This window comes from Sceloporus occidentalis, unplaced genomic scaffold (assembly GCF_023333645.1).
Source record: "Sceloporus occidentalis isolate IW3139 unplaced genomic scaffold, rSceOcc1.0.p SCAF_5, whole genome shotgun sequence".
Taxonomy (NCBI): domain Eukaryota; kingdom Metazoa; phylum Chordata; class Lepidosauria; order Squamata; family Phrynosomatidae; genus Sceloporus; species Sceloporus occidentalis.
This window is the reverse complement of record NW_028316985.1, coordinates 113,220,043-113,243,317: the sequence shown is the minus strand read 5'-3', so window position 1 is coordinate 113,243,317 and position 23,275 is coordinate 113,220,043. Positions and strand designations below refer to the sequence as shown.

At 38.6% G+C, this 23,275-nt stretch overlaps 2 protein-coding genes across 4 annotated transcripts in view; both read left to right on the top strand.

Moving 5' to 3' along the window:
• The first annotated feature begins 1,606 nt into the window (after window positions 1-1,606).
• On the top strand, window positions 1,607-9,529 carry LOC149312658 (toll-like receptor 1). Of its 2 annotated transcripts, none has more exons than XM_089525093.1 (2): window positions 1,607-1,687; window positions 5,846-9,529. In XM_089525093.1, the coding sequence occupies exon 2, from the start codon at window positions 5,869-5,871 to the stop codon at window positions 8,260-8,262; it is 2,394 nt and encodes a 797-aa protein (XP_089381219.1). In that variant the 5' UTR covers window positions 1,607-1,687; window positions 5,846-5,868; the 3' UTR covers window positions 8,263-9,529. The 2 variants fall into 2 exon arrangements, with proteins under 2 accessions (XP_089381219.1, XP_089381220.1); XM_089525094.1 differs by lacking the exon at window positions 1,607-1,687 and adding an exon at window positions 2,577-2,862.
• The window catches only part of LOC149312657 (toll-like receptor 6), a 30,518-nt gene continuing 8,859 nt past the window's right edge, over window positions 1,617-23,275 (top strand). The window contains exon 1 of one of the 2 annotated variants that reach the window (XM_089525096.1): window positions 1,617-1,687. The gene's annotated coding sequence lies outside the window, so the exon portion shown is untranslated. Of the gene's footprint in view, window positions 1,688-20,931; window positions 20,958-23,275 lie in introns of those variants that run through there. The other variant, XM_089525095.1, reaches the window with a different exon arrangement.

Here is a 23,275-nt window from a genome sequence, read left to right as displayed (position 1 = left end):
ACATCCATTGAAACTGCATGGATATATAGATGCATTTTATGTCTCTTCTTTCAGAACGGAAGAGTCTTTCAAAGTTGTTACTTTTTATGCTGCATAATGTAAAACACATTAGGAATAAATTTCAGCAATTTTATAACCTTTTACTGGTTTTAACAGTAATTTAACATAATTTTGTTATGAGGTATTCTGGACTGTGCTATTCCATTTTAGATCACTGCATATTGTGATAATATACTGTGTGTATGATTGCTCCTCATTTGATCTAACATCCTAAACCGACAGCAGGTGATGTGAAGACACATACACACCCAGTACACTTGTCCCTCCACGTTTGCTGGGGTTAGGGTCACAGGACCCCCATGAATGTGGAAAAACCACAGATAACAAAAACACTATGTTTTTACCTGAAAGAACACCTTTCTAGGAATCTCTAGGTCCTCCAGTGTAATTCTGTGGTCAACATCTGCCAGACATTGACCCTAGAATTGCGCTGGAGGAACTACAATGCCTGGTGGAGTGTTCGCTCTAGGTCCTTCAGTGAGACTTTTGGTTGAAGTTGACCATAGAGTTGCCCTGAAGGACCTAGATATTCCTAGAGAGAACATATTAATAAAATCCATGAATAATCAAATCTGCAAACGTCAAAGTCACAAATGTGGAGGAACAAGTGTATTAGTTTCTATTTGGCTTAATAGTTTAGGGCTGGAAAAAGATATGCATCTGGGAACAGAGCTGCAGAGTAAATGTAGGGAGAGGTGGGATATATAAATAAAGCATATTATTACCTGTCAGCAAACTACTTGTACAGTTCTCATATCTATTAGGATGGGAGATTATTATGACTGCCCACTTTGATTTACTCTGTTTGTTACTGCATTGTATAAACAATGGGAGCCCATCTTCCATGGGTCTCATCAAGGGGAAGGTGCACCTAGCTCAGGTAATCTTGTTAGTCTTGTTAGCAGTGGGATTGTCTGGGTAGAGTTAATGATTTAGTGGCCCAGTTCTACTACTTGCTGCAAGGAAATACTGCTAAAGGACTGTGATTCATTCTCTGCTATAGACCATTTTACAACAGAGATGTGTGTCAGTTTTCATTTCCAGACTCAAGCCCGGTACAGACCTGTGGGAAGCACTGTTCTTTCTAGGGTTTGGGAGCGCACAGCGTCCACACGTTCCCAAACATTCGTCTATAAGGATGGCACCATCATGGTGGCCTCCTGTCCACAAGGGGGCCGCCATGATGACGCAAGCATGGCACAGCGTCCAGACATTGCTGCGCCGTCTTACACTCATGGCATCTGGATTGCGCCGTAAAAAGAACCTGCATTTAGCATTTAGCAGGTTCTTTTTACTGCAGAGGGACACCATGTGGTTTGGCTGTTACAGCATCCCTCAGCAGCAAAAATGGGCAGCTCCAGCTGCCCTTTTGGGGCGGTCTGTCGAGCCCCTATGTCTTGGGGAGACCTAGAATCAGGACAAGGGGTCCCTTGACTGCTTTTTGTTGAAAAGGAATGTGCCTTGTGATAAATACTCTAATTGGATTGTGCCATGTAATTTAATCCTCAGTGGTGTGGTCAACAGGAATGTGTCCAGGAGGACTGTTGCCAGAGAGCTACTGTGCACCATAAACTATAAAACACCTCAGAGTATTCGGCTGGATAACCTGTCTTCCAAATACAAGTTGGTAAGTACTGGTCATGGTTCTTTTTGCTATAATCTAGATGCATGACATTGAGTGCAGAAATGTACAGCTCTCTTCTTGTGCATGAAGCAGCAACGTCTGTAAGATGTCTTCAACCATTTCTGGAATTCAAAGATACAGCTGTACAGTATTAGTCTGTAGAATCAATGTGTAGAGAGATCTTGTAGCAACTTTAAGTAGCAACTGCAAGAAAGAAATTGGCAACATGAGCTTTTGTAGTCTACTTCCTCAGATGCATCTAAAGACGTAGACCTAAGTCTATGAAAGCTCATGCTACCACCTTCTTATTTCCAGTTGGTCTCGAAGGTGCTACAAGATCTCTCTACATACTCATCCAACCAGTTCTGTATATGACACCAAAATGTATGTAACTATCTGTGTATAAATCGACCCAGGTTTTTTTAACAACTTTTTCTGACTTATACACAAGTATATACAGTACTCCTCCATATCATGATGAATATGCTTCAGGAATCATATTCAAGAGTAGCTGTGCTGGCCATACAGAAAAATAAATAAAATCCACAACCGTCAAAAGAGCTGTATCTTTATTGGCCAACCAAAATGCACAAAATACATCATGCAAGCTTTTGATGCTCCACTGACTTCTTCATCAGGCAAAAGATGACAGAAATCACACAGGAGAAGAAAAGTGAAAATGTTAAAGTCACTTTGTACAGGAAGCCCATGCTTATATGACAGGTTAGGACTGGAGGGCTGTCAAAAGGTGAAATTGTTTAGAAAGTAGAACCCAGTCTTTTTCTAGCTTGGAAATGCAAGACTGAACACTAGATGGTGCCAAGTTGACTGAGAGAGAGAAAAAAATAACAGCATGCTGAGTAGATTAAGAGGGGGGGGGGGGGAACCAGTGTGCTGAGATGACTGCAAGATGGGGAAAAAAGCACAAGCAGCAGTCAAAAGAGCAGATCAGGGCTCAAAAGTGTGGTACGTGGCTATACCATAATTTAGATCTGTCAAAATAGTGGAATGTCAAAAAACCAAGACATCGAAAAGAGGTGGATGCCTGTATCATATGTTGTTTCTGAATATGTTTCCTGGATTTGAAGATACAAAAATTAGCCATGACAGAGGAATCCTAAAGAAGAAGGAGCTAAGGATTGGGACTTAACTCTTTGAGGTTTCTGCTTCCAACAAAGGTAAAACTTTTTCATTGGGAGTATAATTCACATGCTTTATCTATAGTTGCTGTTGTTGCTGTGTGCTTTTAAGCTGACCCTAAGGCAACCCTATTATATACACCCCCTAAAAGTTTTTCGAGAAGTAGTAGTACAGAGACTTCTTTAGAAATTCCATGTTCTTGCCTAAGAAGGGACCTGTGGCTTCACAAGGGACAAGAGAGACCCTAGATCTCAAGATAAGTTATTTTACTGCTGCTAAAAGAGTTTAATTTTTACTGTCTTTTGTCTCAGTCCCCACATGGCTAAAGAAGGAGTGGTCTTTGCCTGCACTGAGATCATTCCAAATCACTGAACTACTACTGAAACAACACCTGACACAAAATGTAGGCGTGTGACTCTAATATCGTCACTTTTCTTCTCCTGTGTGACTTTTTTACAACTTTGCCTCAGAGAAGCCAGTGGAACTTCGAAAGCTTGCATGATGTATTTTGTGCATTTTGGTTAGTTGAGGATTTTTGATTATAGAGTAATATGCTTCAAGAATGTATCCCAGACATCTTGTGTGTTTGCTAAAGCTGGGGTCTGTACAAATTTTCAATACCTGTGTGGCATATTTTTATTTTAAAACATCGTTTGTGTCTTCAACAAAACAGTAGATTTGTGTATTTAACAATGAAAAGATTGTGTATATTTTAAGACAGTTTCGCGTGCTTTGCATTTCACAATGGACACACTGATTTTGTTGCTGAAAATTACCAGAAATCATATCTGAAAAGACACAACAAGCACTGATGCTGACAATTTGTATGAACTCACTGTAAAAAGTGAATGAACAAAGGATGGCCATTCCATTGCAAAGAGCTAACATGGACATAGCACTTGTGCAAATAAAGCTACTTGCTGGCAGTCAGATAGTGGACTCTAAGCTCAGTTGCAATCCTCACAGTAGTTGGTGTGGGGAGTTAGAAAATTGTTGTGAGCTATTCCTGTCATGGTACAGAATATTTTGGCTTTGTCTTGAATGCGAATTTAAGATCGCTAACATTTGAAAAGCTCTGTTCCTGGTAGAAGCAAAAAATTTAAGAGCTGTTTGAGAGAGGAAAAATGTTTCTCCTTTGTGTAACTAAAAGAGATTTCTGGAAACTTTTGATCGGGTTGTCTTGTGCTGTTATCTTATGTGCCTCTTTTTCCATTTCTGGTGCAATCCTAGGTTCTTCCAGCCAAATGTGAACTTGTTCACTATTGCTGTCCTTTGCTACCTAACAAGTCTAGGACTCTTATGACTGTATATATGTTACTGCATGCACAATGGGTCACTATAGCTGCCAGCATTTTTTACTCTCTTTGGGGGGGCATGGCTATAGGAACTGTTGTGATGGACCCTCCACTTTACAATTTACCAAGATCCCACCATGTGCTGGTCTTATTCTGCCATCAGTATCCACCTGACATTTCAGAACATATAAGAAGGGAGATAAATATCAATAGGAAAGAAAAACCTTCAAGATTAGTGCCACTAGCATTGACAGTGTAAATTATCCAGTGTGGATTCCACATATTGTTCCTGATCTAGCAATGCACAGATTTTCCCAACTTTCACGTCCTCCTTCTTATTACAAAGGTTTCTTCTTCAACTTAGACGAAACCCAAGTGATCTAAGGGCCAAAATAGACAGCCCAGATGAGGCAGTGTGAAGCTGCCCCACCTGAAGATGGATCGGGGCAGTGGCAGCTGCACACCACAGCCCAAATCTGCTGTGTCACTAGCCAAAAAGAAGCAGTTTTCAACTGCTCCTTTTTTTACCACAAAAAAAGCTGCCTTTAGTGGCTCTTCTATAGCTTTGTGGCGGCTTCCCAGCATGTTAGAGGCTTGTGGTGTGTAACCACCACGTCCCCAAGACGCCTGGAAGCTGGCCCACATGTCAAAGTGCCACATTGTGAAGCTGCCCAGATGGCGGCAGAAAGGGGCAGTCTGTTTTGCCCCTTAGTTAAGTGGTAACTCAAGTTAGCAATAAGTTAGCAGTGTTAATCATTTTTTAAAATTCCCTGGCATATCAAATAAATTATTGTGAAGATCCTCCCCCAAATATTAGAATGTTATTTAATTGATATAATGTTCCTACAAACATTTTATTAAGGGGCAAAACAGATGGGCAAAATACACTGGTTTCTGGCAGGTTTCGAGGTGGGACATTTAGATGAAGTTTCAAGGCAGGGCATTTAGTCTGGAAACCGGCTGGTAACTGCACCCAAACTGCACTCACGGGCTAAAAGCCACATTAAAAAGGAGCTGATTTTTTTCTGTTCTTTCCTGGAAAGTGCGCACCTTCACATGGATGTCTAAATGCCCCGACAACAGAGTGATTCTAAAGGAGTGCATTTAAAGCTCCAGTGCAGGAGTGCATTAAGAAAGGACAGAGCTGCTGTATCCAAGCAGTGGGGGTGGCAATGCCCACAAGTGAAAGTCTGACACCTCTCAGGGAGATGAGTACAACATACACAAACCACACAGTCCAGGTGTGGGCATGGAGCGAAGGGGAGGTGTAAGGGGACAAGTTTGACACTTTGATGCCCTGTAGTGGTGGAGGGTCACATGTGCGACTGTGTGGCCAATCAGAAGTGGTCAGCCATCCAATGGGATGGCTTCTAAGAGGAAGGCAATTGCTAGTGGCTGTGTGATCATGTGATGGTGTGCAAGGATGGGGAGGAGATGGGAAAAAAATTATCTAGCTGTGCAGCTTGATGCCACACTGTGCAGTTAGTCTGTTCACTTCTACGCAGCCTTGGGAGCCGCTAGTGCGGTTGGTGGGGTTTCAATGCTCTTTTGGAAAAAGCAGCTGCAAACTGCTTTTTCCTGCCCATCTGTTTCACCCCTGAAACTCTCATAGTGCTTATGGACTGAAGTAAGTAAGAAATAAGAATGCTCAGCATCTAATAGGTGTTAAATTTTCTTTTGAGCTCCTTAACCTTTTGTATTAATATTATAATGCAATTTTTTACAGGATTGTGATCGATGTGAGAGTTGATGGTTGCCAATAAGGAAATGTACAATATGGAAAACAGAATAATATTGGTCACCAATATATTCTTTCAATATTTTGTCTTGACAATAACCTTCTGCACTCATATTCAACCTTCTGTGGAAAATGGTTTGACAACAAATTATTCTCACAGATTCCTAGCTTCGATCCCTAAAAATGTGCCAGCTCAGACCACTGTACTGGATTTGTCATATAACAGCATTTCTGAAATTTGGATTTCTGATTTCAGATCTCTTTCCAAGATGCAAACACTTAATCTGTCTCATAACTTCATCAGAGAACTTGACTTCAATATTTTCCAATGCAATGAAACCTTAGAATATTTAGATCTGTCCCACAACCACTTGCAAACAGCTTCTTGCCATCCTATCACAAGTCTCAAGCATCTGGATCTGTCTTATAATAACTTTTCAGACATACCTCTGTGCTCTGAGTTTGGTACAATGTTGAATCTGAAATACCTTGGTCTCAGTGTGAAAAAAATACAGAAATCAAATTTTAGGTTTCTTGCTCATTTACAACTCAATACTCTGGTCTTGGACTTAAAAGGCCTCTCTGAATATGGTTCTGGAATTCTAGTCTTCAACACAAAGAATCTTCATATTATAATGCCTTCAAACAGTGATTTCCATGTGCTGTCAGATCTAGAAATCAGTGCTACAGAAAGCTTAGATTTGTCCAATATCCATGAGAAACATATCATTGACTTAGGTACTTTCTTACTGAATGGTAATAAAAATGCATCATTGCTAAACCTAACATTGCACAATATACAGTGTGACTGGAAAGGTTTGATGTACATTCTTCAGACTGTATGGGAATCAAGCATTGAACATTTAGTTATCTCCAATGGAGGACAGATGGATGTTCCACGAACATTTAAGTTTAATCACACTGACACTTCACTCAGGTCTTTGACAATTAAGCAAACTACGTTCACAACAATTTATTCTGAACCAACACCTATGTATAGACTGTTTGCAAATATGAACATTACAGCCTTGACCATTTCTGATGCGGGTTTGATATACATGCTTTGTCCTTCCCAATACAGTCATTTTAAATACTTAGATTTTTCAAATAATAGCTTAACAGATGCTGTTTTTGAAAGCTGCAACAACCTCACTCTTCTTCAAAGCCTTATTCTACAAAGAAACAAGTTTAAAAATCTTATGGGAGTAAGTTTAATGACCAGTCCCATGAAAGCTCTGAAATATTTGGACATGAGCAAGAATCTGTTACAGTACAAAGACAATAGGAATAAATGCCACTGGGGAGAAAACCTACTTAAACTGAACCTGTCATCTAACATGTTGTCAGAGTCTGTCTTTAGATGTTTGCCACTCAGTATTCAAATACTTGATCTTCACAGTAACAATATCTTAACCATTCCCAAAGATATAATGGAGCTGAGGGCTTTAGAAGAAATTAATTTGGCATCCAATAAACTAGCTGATCTGCCTGGATGTCTTCAGTTCAGAAGTCTGAGATTACTGAACATAGAAATGAACTCACTCACCTCACCATCATCAGAGTTCTACCATTCCTGTCAGAGCCTCAAGGAGCTAAAAGCAGGACACAATCCATTCAAGTGCTCCTGTGAAATAAGACAGTTCATCAATCTTCAAAGAAAAGGACTTCTGAAGCTGGTTGACTGGCCTGGTTCCTACTTGTGTTGGTACCCTGAAGTTTTAAGGGGAATCCGATTAGAAGATTTCCATGTGTCTGATATTATTTGTAATACAACACAACTGATTACAGTTATTGTAATTGTTGTTGTTGCTGCAGTGGCACTTGTGTTTTTTCTGTGTTTCTATTTCCATATCCCGTGGTATTTGAAGATGATATGGCAGTGGACACAAGTCAAACGCAGGAACTGGAAGAGTCATCCTGAAGATCATCTAAACACTTTGCAGTTCCATGCCTTTGTCTCCTACAGTGAACATGACTCTGACTGGGTAAAAAACATCTTGATTCCAAACCTGGAGAAGGAAGATGGGTCCATCCGGATCTGCCAACATGAAAGGAACTTTGTGGCAGGGAAGAGCATTGTTGAGAACATCATAGACTGTATTGAGAAAAGTTACAAGTCAATCTTTGTGTTGTCTCCCAATTTTGTGCAGAGCGAATGGTGTCATTATGAGCTCTACTTTGCTCATCACCAGTTATTCAGTGAAGATGGTTATGGTTTAATCCTTATCTTGTTAGAGCCTATCCCTACCTATGTCATTCCTGCTAGATATCACAAACTTAAAGCCCTGATGGCCAAGAGAACCTATTTGGAGTGGCCAAGGGAGAAGAGCAAGCAGGGACTTTTCTGGGCTAACCTCAGAGCAGCCATTCAGATTAAGCTCCCTAAAAATGAGGAAATAAATTGAGGAGCTGTAGATAAGTCAGATGTTGTTATCCGATGTACTACATGAAATAATATATTTTTCCTTTCAAAAAAGATTATTAATCTCTAACCATTATTAGTCAATTTACCATTGTAGAAAAATATGCAGCATAGAGCAGTAGTGATGGTTTGTGGACAGATGCTAGTATACAAACTGTTGGCTGCTGGTCTGTGGTGAGTTTCTATGTAAGAAAGAAAATGCTCTAGCATAGGCATAGTACAGACAGCCAAAAGAGCATTGGTGAAATTTCAAAAGGTTATAGAGATCGTGTGAAAAGGCCTCAAATTAATACAAACTTTTAAACATTTATCTACTAACAATGTCATGCTGATATTAATGACATCAAGGGAAACCAAGCAGGAGTTCCTTTAATCTACTAGGGAGTGCCCCTATTTAGGGAGACATTAGCAGCAGATTTTACTCAGGTTACAGGGCCCAATGCTATTCAACATCTTTATCAATGACTATGGTGATGGAATAGAGGTCATGCTCATGAAATGTGTAGATGACACCTTAAGAGGACAGGATCAGATTTCAAAATGACCTCAACAAATTAGAAAACTGGGCCAAAAATGAACAAAGTAAATTTCAACTGGGAGAAGCGTAAGATATTACACCTGGGCAGTAAAAATTAAATTCCCAGATGGGTGACACTTGGCTTGTGGAAAGGATCGAAGGGCTTTATCACACACAGCTTTTAAACCACAATCCCCACAAGAGGGAAGCGGCATCAGTGATGCCAATCAGATAATGCCAATTCTTTCCCGTAGCTGGCCTGTCTCCCGGCCATTTCTTTTCATTCATGGAGGAAACCTGTGAATGAGCTGTCAATATTGTGATGCCCTGGGCGTGTAAAGCCATTCCTGAGGCAACCATATTATTGGCAGCCACATTATGCCACTGTTCCCCCCTTCCCCCCTTTTCCCTCCCCCTTGCTATTTTAATTTCCCCCCTCTTTTTTCTGTACAATTGTGGAACTTCACTGCCTCAAGGTTTCTTTTTTAAAAAATTAAAACATTCGGACTTCCGGGTTAGCCGCGAAGGCGAGTGGTAGCGCGAGACGGAGGCTCCGCGCTGCTTTATTCAATTACAGCAAGCCTACTAATTTCGGGATACCTTGGGACGGGGAAATTCCGGGGTACGAGGCCCATTGGGAACCCCCAATCCTCTTTTCCAGAGACGGACCCCGGAGGGGGGAAACCGAAGGAGAGGAAGGAGTGGAGTCTGGAGGCATTCGGTGCTGTGAATTGTTTCCGAAAGGAACCAGCCGACGCGGCTAGCTTTTGCATTGTTTTTGAGGTGTGTGGAGGAGTGGAGGTGCCTCTGTTTGCTGAAGAGTGACGCCGAAAAGTCTTCTTTACAGGGAAATACTCTAAGCAATTTCTCCACGACATCAAATATTAAGGAGAAGGTAAAGGCAACTTTGTGGCAAAAAAGTTATATTGACACCTTTTTGGAAGAAAGCGGCTTAACTCCTCCAAAAATAGCCACATTAAGAGATAAGGAAGTGCTGTTAGAGAACGAGAGCCCCAGGTGAATTTGTTTTTTCTTTTTTGGGGATTCTGACTCTTTCTCTCATTGCTTTCTCCTTTTTTTTGGAGCGGTGGAATTGAGGACAAACTTTCTTTATAGGGAGATATGAATGGCAAACATAGTAAAGACCTTTGCTATGCTACTTGACTTAAAGCAATATGATGGAATGAAGAATGTGAAACCTTTGCTATTGGAGAGATAAACCAAATAATATTTGTTCAGCAAACATATATTGAGAAATACCTCTTCTTTTGTGAATGATTTACGAGGAAAAGAGTTTTTTTGAGGGAAGCATTATAGCGGAAAATAAAGATTATGGACATGGATCTTTTCTTTTGAAGAGGAGAATCTAAAGGGGTGACATTGTGTGATTAGAAGAAAATAATTTGAATTTTGAATTTTTGGAATACATACAAATTGCGATATTTCTGTTTTTTTGCTCCTTTTCTTCTCTTCATGGATAACAATCTCTGTTAAATCTCCCTTGGGAAAGTACTTGATTGACTTGGATTTATAAAATTGAACACTGCTGTGGGGGAGGAAAAAAACTTAGGAGCATCAATTGACAACACAGCTGCAAGAGACTTGAGGAGAAGGAAATCTACAGCAGTGTAAAGGAAAAAGAAACAGTTGTAAAATGAACTAAGTCAGCCTTGGAAAAGAAGTTATAAGGATTGATAAAGATTCTCTATCCACACGGAGAAGATTTGGATTGTTAGACAAAGAACTAGTCTAATATTATAAATTGGAAAGATTGTTAGGTATATTGTATAGTAATTGATAAATATTTGGGAAATTGAATGCTAACTAGAAGCATGACAGCAAGACGGGGGTCTATTGGTCAATCTACGGGCCAATCCGACATAAGCAATATTATACTACAGGAATTGAGGGAATTTAAAAAAAATTTTAAGAAGGAGATTCGAGAAGAGCTGAAGGAAAGTCGGGCTGAAACAAAGGGGGATGTGCAAAAAATTAGGGAGGATGTCCAAAAGGAATTTGATGGATTGGGGAAAAAGATTGACAACCTCACGAAGGAAATCTCAGGAATTAAAATAGAGGTGGAGGAGGTAGTAGAAAGGACTGATAGTTTGGAAAGAAGAACGGAGGACATAGAAAGAGCCTTGATAAGGGAACAGCAAAGTGGCCTTTTGCAGGAGGTTCGGTATAGGGAACGGGCCATTAAGATTCGTGGGTTGAAAGAGGAGCAAGGTGAAAGAATATATGACAAGATTATTTCAATGCTGGCAGAATATATTGAACTGGACGAGGACCTTTTAGAGGCTCAGATAGACAAGGTATTTAGAGTGAGCTCAAAAATAGCAACTGAAAGGAAACTTGATAGGGACATCACAGTATGTTTTACGAGTACAAGGATTAGAGATATAGTTTTAAAAAGGAATTACGAAAAGAAATTGATCGTGAATGACAAAATAATAGAAATTTATAAGGATTTGCCTATACAGATAATTAGAAGGAGACAAGAATATAAATTTTTGACAATACTGTTACAACAGAAAGAGATCTTCTATAAATGGGACAAACTTGAGGGGGTAATATTTACCTACCAGCAAAAGAGATATAAAATTAACACAATAGAACAGGCCAAAAATTTTGTTGAAAAACTTAACAGAGAGGGCAGGGAACAGGAGGAAGGGAAAAGAGAGAGAGATAAGAGAGAAAAAAGAGAGAAAAAGGATAAGGAAGACATAAATAATCCAAAAGGAAAGAGTCCTTTACGGGAAGAAGTAAACAATCAAGAACAGGCTGATTCTAGAATAAATAAAGGAGAAGAGGGTGCAGTGGGGGGAGTTGGATAGGTAATACGGCTTCTATCCTTTTCTTTTGAGTTCAAATTACCCCTGTGGGTTTTTTTTTCCTCTCTTCTCCTTATCTGATTTACCTAACTTAATAAACTATACTAAGTACTCTAAGTATACAACATAAGATTGTGTTTGAAGATGGGTCTTAAAATAATATCATGGAATATCAGGGGCATCAGCCAGGAAAAAAAAAGAAGGAAAGTAATGCATTTCTTGGATGGCAAAGGGTTTGATGTACTATGTTTGCAAGAGACCAAAATGAGGGATGGAGATTTGAAATATTTGAGAAATAATAAAATTGGTACATTGTTTGCGGCAACTATTAATAAACGAAAAAGAGGGGTGGCAATATTTGTTAAATCAAAATGGGAATCGAAATTAATATGTAAAGATGGGAATGCTAGATGGATATGTGTAGAAATTAAGGTTGACAATGTTAAATATCTAATTTGTAATGTTTATGGACCACATGAAAGAAAGGAGGAATTCTATAATAATCTAAGTAAACAATTATATGATATGGATAATAGCAACTTGATTTTGATTGGGGATTTTAATGGGGTACTTAACCCCAAGTATGATAGAAAAGCCCAAAGTAAAAAGCAGAGAAAACATCAGGGAAAACTACCTAAATCCTTATTTGACATAAAGGAAACTTTTGGATTAATAGATGTATGGACGCATTGCAATGGCAAAAAAGAAGGCTTTACCTTTTTCTCGGAAGTACATAAATCCCATTCGAGGATTGATTTAGCCCTGGTCCCAAAAACATTATTACATGAGATAAAATATATGGAGATTTGGCCGAGAACTTTCTCGGACCATAATATGATTGAAATAGAAGTGAATATAGGGAAAAAACTAAACAGGGGTTGGAGATTAAATGAGAAAATATTAGAGGATGAAAATTTTGTCAAGAAAATTAAGAATGAGATCAAATTTTTTTTCAAAGAGAACGGGGGTAAGACAAGTAAGATGAAGGTAGTTTGGGATACCAGTAAAGCTTTTGTGAGGGGACTGTTTATACAAAGGATGGCAGAAATTAGAAGAGCAGAGAGACAAAGAGAAGAAAAGTTAAAAGTGGAACTCAGGAAAAAAGAGGAAGAATTACAATTAAGGAAAAAAGGGAAAAAGAAAATACAGAGAAAAATAAAATTTTTGAAAGAACAGCTAGATAACAAAATTATGGAAGAAATTACAACCAAGCTTAGAAGATTGAGACAAAACTATTTTGAAAACGCAAATAAAATAGGTAAATGGATGTCTTATAAAATAAAGGAACGAAGAGAGAGGAAAATAGTGACTAAAATCAAACAAAATAATATAGAAATAACGGATGGCGGCAAAATTAAAAAGGCGTTTGTTTATTTTTTTGAAAATCTTTTTGCAGTAAAAGGAAATAAATTAGACCATATGCAGAGAAAAGAAGTGATGGGAAAAAATCAGTTAGTGTTAAGTGAACAACAGAAAGATAGATTGAACTCAGAAATAACTGCGGAAGAAATTAAAAGGGCTATAAACAAATTAAAAAACAAAAAAGCTCCAGGAAGGGATGGTCTGACAAATGAATATTATAAAGTATTTTTGGAAGAAATACAAAACCCCTTGAGAGAAGTATGTAATCTTATAAAAACGGAGGGCAAACCAGATTCATGGGGGGAAACTGTGATAACTTTAATCCCGAAAGAGGGTAAAGATGAAATGTTGATTAGTAACTTTAGGCCAATAGCCCTGATGAATAATGATTACAAGATATTTGCTTTTATTTTAGCAGAAAGATTAAAGGAGCCCTTAAATGAATTAATTAATAAGGAGCAAAATGGTTTTTTACCGGGGAGAAAAATCAGTACAAATATAAGAAATATTATAAATGTGCTAGATTATTACAATACACATAATGAAAGGAAGGCTGCCTTATTATTTGTGGATGCCGAAAAAGCGTTCGATTGTGTTAAATGGGATTTTATGTTTGCGTTATTTGAAGCTATGAATATGGGGAAGGATTTCATTAGAAATATTGAAGAAATTTATAAGGGACAGTCGGCAAGATTAATAATAAATGGGGATCAATCGGAGGAGTTTAAGATTGGAAGAGGAACAAGGCAGGGGTGTCCCCTCTCTCCCTTATTATTTATTACAGTACTGGAATTTTTGTTGAATAATATTAGGGGAAATAAGGAATTGAAAGGGATAAGGGTTAAAGGGAAGGAACTAAAGACACAAGCCTTCGCGGATGATCTTTTAATTATATTGGAGAACCCACTAGAAAGTGCAGAAAAACTGATGAGGGAATTGAATCACTTTGGAAGATTATCTGGTATTAATATAAACAAGGAAAAATCCAAAATAATTGTTAAAAACATGACAAACAATGAAAAGATATTGTTAAAAAACAAAACAGGATGTGAAGTTACTAAAAAAATCAGATATCTTGGAATAAATATTTCAGAAAACAACATGAACTTATATGATAATAATTATAAAATAATGTGGCAAAATGTGAGGGATAAGTTACATAAATGGAAAAATTTAAACCTATCACTACTAGGAAGAATTAATGCTTTTAAAATGGCTATTCTACCCAAAATATTATTTCTTTTTACAAACCTTCCAATTTATATCAAGGAGAGTGTGATCGATCAATGGGAAAAAGATATTAGGGTTTTTGTCTGGAAAGGGGGCAAACCCAGAATAAAATGGAATTGTTTAAAGGAGAGAAAAGAAAACGGGGGATGCGCGCTCCCAGATCTTAAATTATACAAAACAGCATGTAATCTAAGTTGGTTGGAGGAGTGGGTTAGATTGAAAAACAAAGATATATTGAACTGGGAGGGCGCTGATCTTAGATTTGGATGGCATGGATATCTTTGGTATGGTAAGGACCGTATACATAAAGATTTCCAAAATAACCCGATACGGAGAGCATTAATTACCACATGGAGATCAATCAAAGAAAAATTTTATATAAAAATGCCCATTTGGGTCTCAAACCAGGAGGCATTCGCAAATAAATGGGATAGACAAAATGAATGGATAATATACAAGGATTTGATATACATTAAAGAGGATAGAGAAATAGGTATTAAAACAAGAGAAGCATTAATAGAGGAAGGAAAGAGCTTAAACTGGTTTAGCTATTTGCAGATAAAAGAAAGGTTTCAAAAGGATAATAAGACAGTAGGTATAGAAACAAAACTTTCAGAGCTAGATAAATTGTTATATGAAAACGAAGAGAAGAAGATAACCAAATATTATAACCTCTTAAAACAAAGGGAACAAGAGAAAGAACCAGTAAAGCAATACATGGTAAGCTGGGCAAAGGATCTTGGAAGAGTAATTCCGTTAGAAGCTTGGGAAAAGGCATGGATGAGAACAAATGCCTTTACAAGATGTTTAGAATATAAAGAAAATTTTGTTAAAATTAGTCATAGGTGGTATTATACCCCTGCAAGACTTAAAAAGATGTATAAGCTTGATAGTGACATATGTTGGAGATGTCAAAAAGAAAAAGGATCTATGAAACACATGTGGTGGAGTTGTGAAAAAGTTAAAAGCTTTTGGGATAAAATACACACCATAATTCAACAGGTTTTCAATATTAGTTTTAAGAAAAAACCCGAAATATATTTACTTAACATGACATACTTTATTAATAGGGAAGATGAAAATAAACATTGGAAAATAATATTATATTTAATAACATTAGCAAGGTTAATTATTGCAAAACATTGGAAAGATACAGATGAATTACAAATAGAGGAATGGTTATTAAAATTAAATAATGTTAAACAACTTGACTTGATATCATATGGAATCCAAGAGGAAAGAAAAGGAAAAATGCAAAAGGAATGGGGGAAACTAATGCTGTTTTTGCAAAAAAGATGGGGTTTGGAGGATAGACTGGTCGAATGGTTACTTTAAATATTGGGATATGACAATTAATGTATATTAAAGACATGGAAAAGCAATATTTGCGACCAGGGTGAGTAAGATTTTTTTATTCACTGTTTCCACTTGTTTCGCAAAGTTGCAATTGTTAAAACATGTTGGGAGAATGTAAAAAATTATTGCAACAATGTTTTCTTTTTTCTTTCTCTTTCTTTTTAATGTAACTATAAACGTGTAAGGATATTGAGGGTTGCACATGAATAGAAGCAAGAGTGTATTAAACAGTATGAGAAATATATAAAGAAGACAAAAAAAGCCAGGAGGTCATTGGAACAAATAAGTAGGTAAAACAATAGTATGAACATGTCAGAAATGTGTGAACAATTTGGTTACATATATGAATAAGTTTGTATTGTTTTTGGAATAATTAAAATAAATAAATAAAAAAAAATTAAAACATTCAATTGTGGCTGCAGAGCTCCAAAATTGTGCACAAAAAGTTAAAAATAAAAAAAAATAAAGGGAGGAAGTGCAATGGGGACAGCAGTCCCCAGTCACGTGAAAGAAAACCAATGTGGTAAAAGTGGCAATAAAAGCAGTACATTGCCATTTCTATCCCCCCCCCCCCCTCCATGATTGCAGTGAGAAAGGGACTGGTGTGGTAAAGCCCCGAGAGTCTTAGGGTTGAAACAGACACTGCCTTTTCTGTGGTGTGTGGTGTCTAAATGCCGTGCTGCTGGAGCTCTGCAAAGCTGTCCACCATGCGGCTTCCTGTCGATTTGGGGGTGTGTGTTGTCTAAACAACATAATTCCAAGCCACCAGGAAGCTGAAGCAAAGGGGTCGTCTGTTTCACCCTTAGCGGACCTCATGCTGAACAGGAGTCAGCAATGTAACATGGTAGCTAAGAAAGCCAATGCAATTCTAGACTGCATCAATAGGAATATAAAATCTAGATCGACAGAAGCAATAGTACCACTCTATTCTGTCTTGGTCAGACCTCCCTTAGAATACTATGTTCTGGGCACCACATTTCAAGGAGGATGTTGACAAACTGGAGCATGCCAGAGGATGACAGTAGAACACGCTGACTCAGAGAGTAGTGAACATGCTCTCTCCTTAGTTGGAGGTTTTTACATAGAGGCTGGATGGCCATCTGTCAGGACGGCTTTGATAGTGTATTCCTGCATGACAGGGTTGGGACTTGTGGCTCTTATAGTCTCTTCCAACGATTCTATGACAAAGCCTTGAAGGAGTGATATTCTTTGAAAGCAAGTTTCTGTAACTATAGATGACACAGCATTACAGCTAGCCAACAAGGGACACAATTAATGATCTCAGGTAGAGAATATATTCATTTAGCTTTGGCACACAGAAGCCATGGGCCAAAGTAGAATATACACAATGAGACACGCTTAATATTATAATGAAATCTTAACAGATCCTATTCAAATAAACAAAGGGTATCACCCCCTAGTGACACCACTGCTCTCATTTAATTATAGCATTATTGTTTATATTTTATGTGTTTTAACTGAATTGAATTTTAAATTCTTTATATATGAGATTGTTATATTTATTTTATGTAAAACTTTTATAATGCTGCTCTTACATGTTGTATTGTATTTTAACATTTTGTACACTAATGGCCTTGGTCTAAGCATTAATAAATGACTACTACAATAACTGAATCAATTAAAGCCTGAAATTTTCACACTGAATACATTTTATTACTAATAATTATGTAAGGAGAAATTGGCATGTAGTATGAATTTTTGGACAAGAAGATCTCTGTCCCAGGCTTGTTCATCTTGATGAAATTTGAAATCTTATGAAACAGTTCTGGGCAAAATAGTGGAGTCAATTGACATTAATGCATTTTCCAGTGCTTTTAACATTATTTTAAGCATACCTACACAGAGTATACTTCATTGAATCCAGAGGCCCTTTCTCTTTAGTCAATATATTTGGGATTGCAGTCTTTGTATTATAATTGTGCACATTATTATGCAAATATAACACATTGCTATTGCTATTAATCGTATTTTTTTTCAACTGCTGTGTTTCAGCTGTGATACCATTTTATAGTAATAACTCTTCTGAGAGAATTAATAGAGTAATAATTATAGTTTATAGAATAATATCTTTGGCTCATTTTTTTTAACTGATGGCAAGAAGGTACAAATCCATGAAAATATCACAGGATGGCCTCTAAAATGTCTGCCATCTGATTCTAAGACACAAATGCAGAGGAAAGTAAGGACAAATTTAGAAACTGTGGCCCTCTATAGACAGGCCAAAATAAAGCTGCTTCGGGTCACTTTGGAGGTATGCTGTTTAAATGATGCATGCGTCCTAAGAGTCCAGAAGTCATGCCAAAGCCACACTTCCAGTCCTAAGGGTAGTTTCTTTTGCTTGAATGCAGGGCATCTGATCTTTAGAGACCCACAAGGACCCATGTCTTCTGTTGCTTTTTAACATGTGTATGTACTCTCTCGGTGTAGTTATCAGAGGCTACGGAGTATATGTTAGGCACCCCATATCTCCTTATCATTGGGAGTAAGTGAGTATCTGTAGATGCTCAGCTGATTCCAGAGACCGTTATGAACTGGAAGAGGACTTTAAAACTGCAGCAAAGCCTAAATCATTAGACCCTGGAGACTTAAAGGAAAATTCAGGTTTTAACTTAATGCAGGAATGAAACCAACATTTGCACTAATCAAGCCTTAAGGAGAATGCAGTCCACCACTGAGGTACCACCACAGAGCGAGCTCTTTCTCACATGTTCACACAATGTATTCTGGCCTCACACTGATGAAATACACTATGGAGGCTTCCTCTAGAAGTCTTCGGTAACCAGACAGGCATGTATATAAAGAAAGAGGTGCCCCTTCAGGCTTTAAATGTTATCCTTTGTACCTTCATTAAGTGAGCTGCAATGTAAGACTGAAGATCCCATTAGACTTTATTCCCTTTACATGTAGTGACAAAAAAAAATCTCTTTTATTATCACAGTAGGAATGGAGGTTGTGGGGTTACAATGCCATTAAATATATGTTAGGAATAGGGAACATTTTTGTATCCATAAACACTAAGAGGCCATCTTTTGATGAAAAAAGGATTTATTTTAGTCTTCCTTTTTTCCCCTTTGGCTGTTCTCCCCTTCCCCAACTTGGATGTTTTTTAGTTTCCCCTTCTGTTGCAGTAGATTGAATGATGCTATGAAAAGACTTCAAATTTAGATCAGATACTGCCAGTCAGCAGTATTGCTTACGGTATGCAGCAAAAAACGTTAAAAAGAAGAAGTGTTTCCAGACACAGTGAGTTCTTGTAACTTGCAGATTATTTTTAGTTTATAATAGAGTAATAAGACAAAGGGATGTGGTGGCTCAGCGGTTAAGGCACTGACTCTGATGATGGTAAGATAGGTGGGTTGGCAATTTGAGGCCCAAGCGCTGCATGTCAGACAGAGTGAGCTCCCATCACTAGTCCCAGCTTCTACCAATCTAGCAGTTCAAAAGCATGTAAAAGTGCCAGTAGATAAATAGGTACCACTTTGATGGGAAGGTAACAGCATTCAGTGCAGTCATGCTGGCCACAAGATCACAGAGTTATTTTTGACAACATTGGCTCTTATTTTATGAAGTTTTGGTTGACAATTTAGCCTTCTCTGTCAGAGAACAAACTGCAAATCTCAGGATCCCATAGCATGGAGCCATGGCAATTAAAAGTGCTGCCAATCTGGATTGTTTCTGCAGTGCAGATGCGGCCTGAGAGAGTGTAACTAGCCCAGGTAACCCAGTGGGTTTTCATGGTGGAGTCAGGATTTGAACCCCAGGGCTGCTGCCATTCTGCAAAATTAATCCAGTTTGACACCTCTTTAACTGCTGTGGCTCGATGCTATGGAGTTTTGGTATTTGCAGTTTATTGTAGTACCAGAGCTCTCTGACAGAGAAGACTAAATATCTCACAAAACTATAAATGTCAGAATTCCATAGCATTGAGCCATGGCAGTTAAAGTGGTGTCAAACTGCATTTATTCTGCAGTGTAAATGCAGCCCCAGACTTTCAGAGGTCTGGTCTAACACTCAAAGTAATGCAGTAGCTGGTTCTCTAAACTACTTCCTGATGAAATTTGCTTTACCGAAAATCGACCACGTACCTTTGCTTTCTTTCTCCTCTTTCCTTTTGTGTTCTGTCTTTAAAAATACCCTCCGGAGGGCAGGAAATGTAAGAAATGCTGTTCTGGGAACCTTTTCAAGGTGGAAAAAAAAGCAGGTCAAAAACAAATTAACCAATAAATTTGACAAATAAATGAAGTGCAGCTATACAGTGGCTTCATCTATACTGTAGAAATAATCCAGTCTGACACGACTTCAACTACCATGGCTCTGTGCTATGGAATTCTGGGAAATGTAGTTCTGTGGGACACTCAGCCTTCTCTCTCAGAGAACTCTAGTGCCACAACAAACTGCAAATCCCAGGATTCCATAGCATTGAGCCACGGCAATTAAAGTGGTGTCAAACTGAATAATTTGTGCAGTGTGGATGCATCCCAGGTCTTCAGTGCATTGTGAGCTGAAATAGCAGAAAAACAAGAGGTACTGTATATGTTAATACAAAGAAGAAGAAGAAAAGAGGGGGCACAGAAGTAAATTAACAGGAACTGTGGCAGTTTTTAAAAGAGCTCCTACTACTGTCTCACTGTTGCAAGAAAAGCAGAATATAAGACCAGGGGTAGACGTGTTGGCCATATAGGTCCAGAACACACTGCAGAAATCATCCAGTTTGAGACTGCTTTAAGTGCTCAGGCTCAATGGTAGGGGATTCTGGGAAGGGCAGTTTTGTGAGACATTTAGCCTTCTCTGTCAGAGTGGAGCTCTGGGGCCACAATAACTACAGTTCAGAGCTAGGGAATCCTGCGAATTGTAGTTTGTTGTAGCACCAGAGTTCTCTGACAGAAGGCTAAATGCCAAACAAAGCTACAGTTCCTAGAATTCCACAGAATTAGAGCCAGGGCAGTTAAAGTGGTCTCAAACTGGATTATTTCTGCAGTGTATCTTGGACCGTATATGTTGAAGTATAATAGCAAAGTATAATAACTTCGAAAATGCACAAAGCAGTGATACTGCAAGAGCCTAGTAAATTAATGCAAGGATGCTTATAAATGCTATCACATCTGACCCTCCACTTCACTTTAATTATTTATTTTAAAAGCAAAGGCTGTTGCTTTTGGAAGATATTGCAATGCACACATAATAGTCTGAAAAGAAAACTAGTGTTATTTACCAAGCTTGAAGTATAAGAAAATCAGGTGCAGGACCAGTGAGGGGAAATGCAAATGACTTCTCCTTTCCATTATCACTCAGTCTTCCTTAAATATGAAGACTGTTGCAAGCACAAGTTGTGCTAAGAAATCCCCTCCCTGTGTTCAGGTAAGTGCGTATGCAATAGATGGCAACCAATCTTTGTTATTCATAGAAGAGCTCCGTTACAGTGGCTATTCTAAATTGCATGTGTGTATTTGCGTGTGTGTGTGTTCTTCATTTAGTACCCTACTGGTTGATAATTCCTGTGGAGGTTCAACTGCATAGGAGTCTTGTTTGTTCCATTTGATTTATCATTTCAGGGCGAGCTCAACCCCACCAGCCTAGTCTTGAGTGAACAGGGCTTGAGTTCCCTGATCCATGGCCAGACCCCCCAGCTGTACAGTGAGGTTCTCATCTACTCTCCCTTTCCTTATAGAATTGCTTCACCTATTTAACAAGAATAAATTTAAACAATGGTGAGAATTATGAGGCCCTCCAGGTATTTGTGTACTACAGCTTGCAGCATCACTAGTCAGTAGGCACTTCTTTCTGTGCAATGTGCAGGGAAATTCCTAGGGATTATGCAATACTAAAAAGGACAAAATATCTCTTCCTCATGTTTTTTAAAAAGAGAAACCTCTTGCATAAAGAATGTGACTCGCTATTTTGCTCATGCCATTATATTTTATGATTATATAATCATTTTGGAATCTTGTTTCACTAGTCTCTTTCAATGAATGGCATTTAATGGTGGGTGTCAGCAACGGTGCCAGTAAAACAGTGAGGGCAACAACTGGAATGCAGACGGCACAAATCTCATAGTGAGTATCAGTAGGAAACTATGGGCCTGAACAGACAAGCCAAAATTAAGCTGCTTCAGGTCACTTTGGAGGTATGTTGTTTACATTATGCATGCATCCTAAAAGGCTGAAAGCTGCACCAAAACCACATTCCAGTCCTAAGGACTGGAGCACAGCTTTGGTGCAGCTTCTGACCTCTTAAGATGCATGTGTCATTTAAACAGCATACCTCCAAACTGACCTGAAGCAGCTTTATTTTTGGCCTATTTGTTTGGGCACTATTGTATCTTACCTGCTTTGTAGCAGCAGTGGTGGTCAAAATAGCTGCATTTGTTCACCACCACTATATCTTCCTTTCCCTGTTAACCAAGGCTTTTCAGGATAGTGAGTAGATTTTTGAAATCAGATCTAAGTGAAGAAGCCTGTTATTTTGCAAGGCACTTTGGGGATAGAGTTCCTTGTAGCCCTGCTGAATTTGACACCAATCACTGAGACAATTCCAGTGGACTTATCCAAAGCTATGTCTAGTCTGGTTTTGCTGGATTAATTGATGTGGCGGGGGTGTGGACTATGCTTGGAAGCAATGGCTGTTAGGATCTCCTGGTATTTTGTCACTATGGAGAGTGATGGAATTGAGGGCTTTGAAATCTACTATCATCCTCCAAGTTTTTTCATCTGCTTTAAACACTGCAGATGGGTTGTATGTGGGCGATCATATCCCATTGATGTAAACCCTCAATTGTTTTTCCAGTTCCTTCCTGTGCTGCCATGGGATACTTGTACTGTTTTGGTGTGGGAATTCCTTGGGAAGACTCAAGCATCTTTCACTGTACCACACTCCATTTTGTCTTTAGTCTAATCTTTGAGGAATTCTACCACTCAGAGGTCATTTTCAGCGAGGCAAACTGGACATGATACCTTAAGCGCAGCACACTGGAGAAGAGCTGAAATCTCCAGGTGGCCATTGTCCAATTGCCACAGAAAGCCATTGGCTAAGTCCACAGTTAGCCTGAAATCTTGCAAAAAAGAGACTCCTATTATTCAATCATCCTTCTTTTGGTTTTCATAGGCATGAAAGGCAGCCATGATCTTTCCTACTTCTATTAGAATCTTTCCCCATATTTTGACTTAGCGTGAACCACCTCCATACCCTGGAGATTATCACATGGAGGAGGCAAGCATCTTTCTTCCGTTGTTAAATAGTATTAATCACACGATCGGGTGGAAGATTATCACACTTCCACGTGCTTATCCTGTTCTTCTCCTGTCCGTAAACAGTAATGGACCCATCATTTGATATTAACGGGCGTTTTTTAAGGGCATCTATCAATTCTGTGGTGGAACGCATGTGAAATCAGGACATGTTCGTTCCTGATTGCTTTAACAGCTCCCAGACATCTCTCCCTTCTTCACTATACACTGATTTTTGGGGATTGTAGCCCCCTGACATAGCTCTCCTTGTGGGGAATTGACTGGGTTGTATTCCCTTTCCCGAGATGCAGGGGTCAGGGGAGATTGCAGGGCTGATTGATTGACAGAGGGATCACTGGGTTGGTCTCTCCTATTATGTTCATTCCCACTGTTTCCTGCTGATTTGGTTCCCCCATCGGCTACCATGCGGTGCCAGACTGTTGTTGCCTTTGT